This window comes from Larimichthys crocea, chromosome I, assembly GCF_000972845.2.
Source record: "Larimichthys crocea isolate SSNF chromosome I, L_crocea_2.0, whole genome shotgun sequence".
NCBI lineage: Eukaryota > Metazoa > Chordata > Actinopteri > Sciaenidae > Larimichthys > Larimichthys crocea.
The window spans coordinates 9,763,804-9,769,363 of record NC_040011.1 but is presented as its reverse complement, the minus strand read 5'-3'; the positions used below and the strand labels follow the sequence as shown (position 1 = coordinate 9,769,363).

Genomic DNA, 5,560 nt, shown 5'->3' with positions numbered 1-5,560 from the left:
AGAAGAAGAAGAAGAAGAAGAAGAAGAAGAAGAGGAGGTAGCCAGGCTCAGCAGCTTCTATGGACATGATGGCAGAGGAGAAGAGAGTGAAGAGGACGCTGACGGAGGAAGCTAAGAAGAGAAAAGGAGAGAGTGAGCGAGCAAGAAGCCGCCGGACAAGAGTAAATGTGGGACTGACTTTTAGTGGTTGGTGAGAGCTTGGTGAAATAAAAGGCTGAAAGACAGACGCCGAGCTGGGCTGACTGCTGCTGGACTAGGCAGTGAGATCAGCTGCTGCTGGGTCTGGTTCTGGTTCTGGGCTGACTGCTGCTGGACTAGTCAGTGATATTAGCTGCTGCTGGGTCTGCTGCTGGGATCAGGTGGTCCTGGATCTGAGACAATCTGGTCTTGGATCTGTCCATCTGGCCCAGGTGCTCACCTTGAGTTTCTGGACCTCCCGGCTCTCCTCCTCGCGGCACCACACCGTCACTCCGCCCTTGTTGTAGCGGCTGATCCATCCTTCCTGACTCAGGCACTGATCCTTAAACGAACAGAAGTCTGTGTCGTCCGGGATCTGGACCGGCATCTCTGCCCGTTAACGGTTCAACAGAGAGAGACTGAAAGAAGAGGAGCTGGACTCACTGTGACATCCAGAGATCGTCTGTAAATAATCAGTCAGTCAAACATTAAAGGAGTCAGTCATTCAGGACAGGTGAGGGGTGCTGCAGGCTCCAGGTTCAGTCTGATCTGGTCTCAGGTCTGTCCGACAGCTGGAGGTCTCTAAGGACCACAGAGATGAGTCAGAAAACAGAGGTCTCACTCTGAATCAGAAACCGACCAGAACAAAGATGGACCATCAAATCCAAGATGGCCGCCAGAGAGTCATATGTGTCACCTGTCTGTGCAGGTGTGATGACATCATCAACACTGTGTTACCTGTCTGTAAACGTCGACAGAGTGACTCCTCTCCTCAACACACCATCTCTGCTCACAAGGAACGCTGCCTTCAAGTGTTCCTGTAAAGATGAGCATCACAGCAGGTGTGTCCTCACCTGAGACATCAGACTGTTTCGGTCTTCATGACATCGTCTCCACTAGTTGGATTAATGTTTTTATTTTTCAAACGTCTCAAAATCGACAAAGATTTTGGTGAAAGACGCCTGTTTGTTGTGGGATTTCAGGCGGCCCCTGAACGCACCAGTAACTGATACCTGTTGTTCAGGTGGAGCAGTGGGTGGAGTCACTGTGATGTTTAACAGATCAGGTATCAGTAGCTTTTTGTTTCCACCTGGAAGCTTCCAGAAAGTCTGACATCAGCTGAGCCTCACTGTGATGCTTTCAAGGAACGCAAGGAACCACAGACATGATCCAACCACCGACATGATCCAACCACCAGGGGGCAGTGAAGCACAGTGACACAGTGATCAACACATATCAAGTAATCTGATCTGGACCAGAACCAGGACCTGGACCTGGACCTGGACCAGAAAACATTTTCTCCATAAAATATGATCCAGTTTCACCAAAATCAGTGAAATAATCTTTGTTTGGACCACTTTGAGTTTCAGACCGAAGAATGAGGACTGATCTCAGGTCAGTTCAGTTCACTCATGTGTCTGTGTTCTGAAGGAAAAGGTGATCTCAGGTCAGGTTGAACGCGTTAGACCACAAGCTCACCTCATGGGAACAAATAACAAACCAACATTCTCAGGAACACAGCAGGGACACGCATGAACATGAACGCACACACCCCGACACATGATGCTGTTCCCAGAGCAGCTGAGCAACAAAACAAACATGAAATGTCTTTAAAGGTGGCTCACAAGCCAGAACACGACAGAACACAAAGTGGCACCAAGCCATCTGGACCCGACTGCAGCACGACGAGCTTCCACATGCTGCTCGTCCTCCAGCTACACCTGAGACTGAGCACTCCATGAACATGTAAACCTGCGCACGAGGATCCACAGAGAACCACAAAGAACCACAAAGACCCACGAAGAACCACAAAGAACCACAAAGACCCACGAAGAACCACCAAGAACAACAAAGATCTACGTTTCCAACAACCTCCAGTGTTACAGACATTCAGGTTCAGGTGAACTGGACTCAAGCTCTGAAGGGAAGCAACACCTCCCAAAGTGTCATTACACCGGACCCCAGAGGGCTAACGAAGAAGAGGCGGGGCACATAATAACATCGACTAGGACTAGGCCTGGATAAGGTACCAGAACTAGAACCCTTAAAGGGACAGTATCCCGGGTTGTATGAGGTTCTGATCTATGGTTGTGTTTTACTGACATCAGACAGAAGGACACTGAACACTTTGGCATCTCGACACACTGAACTGTCGACTCCAGCTGAAGCTCGACCAATCACACCACAGTACAGTACATAGAAGAACGCATGATGATTGGCTGCAAGCAAAATCAACATAGTTAGTACCTCAAAGGTCAACAGAGCTCTGATGCCCAACCCCAAACAGGACTATGAAAGTAGATTAGTGCCATATATCTGAAGAAGAGCAGACTATGATTTGCACTTGTAAAACCCGTAATTCGCAACTTGTGAATGCGCATCTCGCAACTTGTGAACGCGCATCTCAGAGTTTGTAAGTGTAACTTCAGATCCACACATCTGCAAAAAGCAAACTGCAAGCATATTTCACAACTTGTGAAAGCGCATCTTCGAATTTGCACTTGTAACTTCAGATCTGCAAAGCTGCACAACATGATTTGCATGCGCAGGTTCCTATTTGCTCGCTCAGTTGCGTCATCCTTCTCACGTGATTTTTGGCACGATTCACTCGGATGGATTTGAAGGAAACGATTTGCGCGCAGAGACCAGGAATGCCTGTTCTACCACTCTTGTCCAAGAGGTGGCAGTGTGGTTATTGGATAATATATCAATAAACGGCTCAGTGGTGGTGGTGGGTGGCTGGCCATATGGACAATCATATACATAGGCGCCGCATTGAGCGGGTGGTCGTTGGTCGTGATACGTAACGGCGCTGCCGTATTGGTTCGGCAGACTCGCCCGTAAACTAATACAATGAAATGGACTGAACTTCATAAAGCGCCTTCTACAAAGTGCTTTAAGTTAATGTCTCTTATACACCCATTCACACACACATCTAATATATAATAATAATACATCCGTGAAAGAGAGCACACACACACAACACACTTGTGTGTGTGTGTGTTTATTAGATAGAAACACCTCATGTCACATCTGACAATTTCGCGATGGTATATTATAGATCATAAGTCTAATTTATAAAATGTAAAATATAATATCATACATATCACACAGTAACAGTGTTACACACAACCATAGCTGTAAACCGACATCAAGCATAGAAAATACATACGTGTGTGTTTGGTGCTTACATAAGGAGTAAACATTTATAATCATCACTTTAAAAGTTACATACGTTGTTTTTGTGCCTGTTTGTTTCCCAGAATATTAGTGGTGTGTGAATGGTGTATAAGAGGCATTAACTTAAAGAACTTTGTAGAAAGGCGCTTATGAAGTTCAGTCCATTTCCTTGTATTAGTTTTACGGGCCGATCTGCCCGAACCAATAGGCGGCGCCGTTTACGTATCGCGACCAACGACCAACCCGCTCAATGCGGCGTCTATGTATATATGTCTATGGCCAGCCACCCACCACCACCACTGAGCCGTTTATTGATATATTATCCAATAACCACACTGCCACCTCTTGGACAAGAGTGGTAGAACAGGCATTCCTGGTCTCTGCGCGCAAATCGTTTCCTTCAAATCCATCCGAGTGAATCGTGCCAAAAATCACGTGAGAAGGATGACGCAACTGAGCGAGCAAATAGGAACCTGCGCATGCAAATCATGTTGTGCAGCTTTGCAGATCTGAAGTTACAAGTGCAAATTCGAAGATGCGCTTTCACAAGTTGTGAAATATGCTTGCAGTTTGCTTTTTGCAGATGTGTGGATCTGAAGTTACACTTACAAACTCTGAGATGCGCGTTCACAAGTTGCGAATTACGGGTTTTACAAGTGCAAATCATAGTCTGCTCTTCTTCAGATATATGGCACTAATCTACTTTCATACAGGACCACTTACAGAGTGTCAAACCCACCAGCAAAGATAGAGAACCCTGGAGGACCCTGGAGGACACTGGTGGACATGAAAGAAGACAAGCTCTAAAACAGACTTTGGATCAGCTGACTGCAGCATTTAACATTTGACTTGTTGAAATTTGTTGACCTTTAAACAAACTGGAGAGTTGATCAAACAGGGAGCGAGCGGCCTGTCAGAACCAGCACCAGCACATTCTGTGATCAACTGTGCACCATGACCTGGTTCTGCTCGAGGTTTCTGCTCACGTCAATGCTTGCTCATGGTGGACATGGTTGGGTCATCTAAAAATAACAGAAGCTTCTCACTTACATTGTTAGGCAGCGACCTCTGGTGGCTGTAGTAATTATGACTGGACCCAGCAGACCAGAGGGGTTTGTGTTGGTCGCAGGTCACTGCTTCGATTCGTCTTCCTGCAGTCTGTCATTAACAGATAAGGCAATAACAAAAAGTTCATCCGGACGTTTGATCAAATATTCAGTTTGTTTTTATTTCTTTACATGTTTGGACACATAATATGAAATAAAATCAAACATAAAGAAGAGTTCAATCTGGACAACTGGACTTGGTTGTAGATCCATGAAGACCGTTCACCCAACAGCCTTCTTCAGGCCTGACTGACTGCTGAGGAGATCAAGGTGTTTATGTTCCCACCAAGGCTGAAGACCTCAATCTCCCCAACAGTCAAACCTGAAGACGGCTCTGTGAAAAACCATCTTCATGGACCTACAAGAGTCCAGTCCCCCCAGATTGAACCCTTCTTAAAGAAAGCTTACCTGGATGACTGAGAACCGTCACAATGAAGCTCCTCCCTTCGTTTAGTTTGATTACTACTACTGGGTGCCCAACGGCTCACTGCTGCTGCACGGACGTCCTCCAAACACCAAAGGCCGGTCCAGCATGACGACCGTTCTGGAGACCCTCCCAAATGTGGGAGAGGCGGCCATGTTCACAGTGACTGGTTGGGTGCTTTCAGAGAAGGACCCTGACATGGTAAGTCTGGTGATGATCAACACAAAGTAATCTGATTCCATCCTGGTCTGACTTCCTGTTTGGTTCTGTCAGGTTCCGCTGGGTTCGTACCCTGAAGAGCGCTTCGATGAGCTGGCCCCCAAACAGATGATTGAACAGTTTAAGGAAGAGCTGTCCATCCTCAGTGACGAAATTACAACCAGAAACTCACAGCTGGAGGTCCCGTACCTGTACCTGGACCCACCTCTGATCCAAAACAGCATCACTATTTAAGTCTGGTCCGCACCCCCCGAACACCTGTGCTGCATGCTGACAGGTGTGTTCAGTGAAGTGTTGCATGCTGGGAATAGAGGATTGTAATTTATCATGAGTACGTATCGTACGCAGCCTGGTTCAACCTTTCCTGTCTCTGATTTCATGTTTATTCGAGTTTAAGTTGAATAAAGCAACAATCTGCATCTTAAAGGCAATAATGACACTTTAATGCTGAGGC

General features: G+C 46.5%; 2 protein-coding genes across 3 annotated transcripts in view; one reads left to right on the top strand and one right to left on the bottom strand.

The window, feature by feature from the left end:
* The window catches only part of stard15 (StAR-related lipid transfer (START) domain containing 15), an 11,253-nt gene extending 6,278 nt beyond the window's left edge, over positions 1–4,975 (bottom strand). Inside the window, exons 1-2 of one of the 2 annotated variants that reach the window (XM_019265144.2) lie at positions 4,872–4,975; positions 4,408–4,515 (exon numbers count right to left, since the gene is read on the bottom strand). Coding sequence is in view for 1 of the 2 variants with exons in the window: in XM_010752055.3 (XP_010750357.1) it covers positions 419–565 (147 nt within the window). In the remaining variant the exon portion in view is untranslated. Of the gene's footprint in view, positions 1–418; positions 868–4,407; positions 4,516–4,871 lie in introns of those variants that run through there. The other variant, XM_010752055.3, reaches the window with a different exon arrangement.
* A 2-nt stretch (positions 4,976–4,977) lies between these two features.
* On the top strand, positions 4,978–5,360 carry LOC109139915 (arachidonate 12-lipoxygenase, 12S-type). The gene is made up of 2 exons (XM_019265145.2): positions 4,978–5,088; positions 5,161–5,360. Exons 1-2 carry the CDS (start codon positions 4,996–4,998, stop codon positions 5,338–5,340), a joined length of 273 nt encoding a protein of 90 aa, XP_019120690.1. The 5' UTR covers positions 4,978–4,995; the 3' UTR covers positions 5,341–5,360.
* Positions 5,361–5,560: the final 200 nt, after the last annotated feature.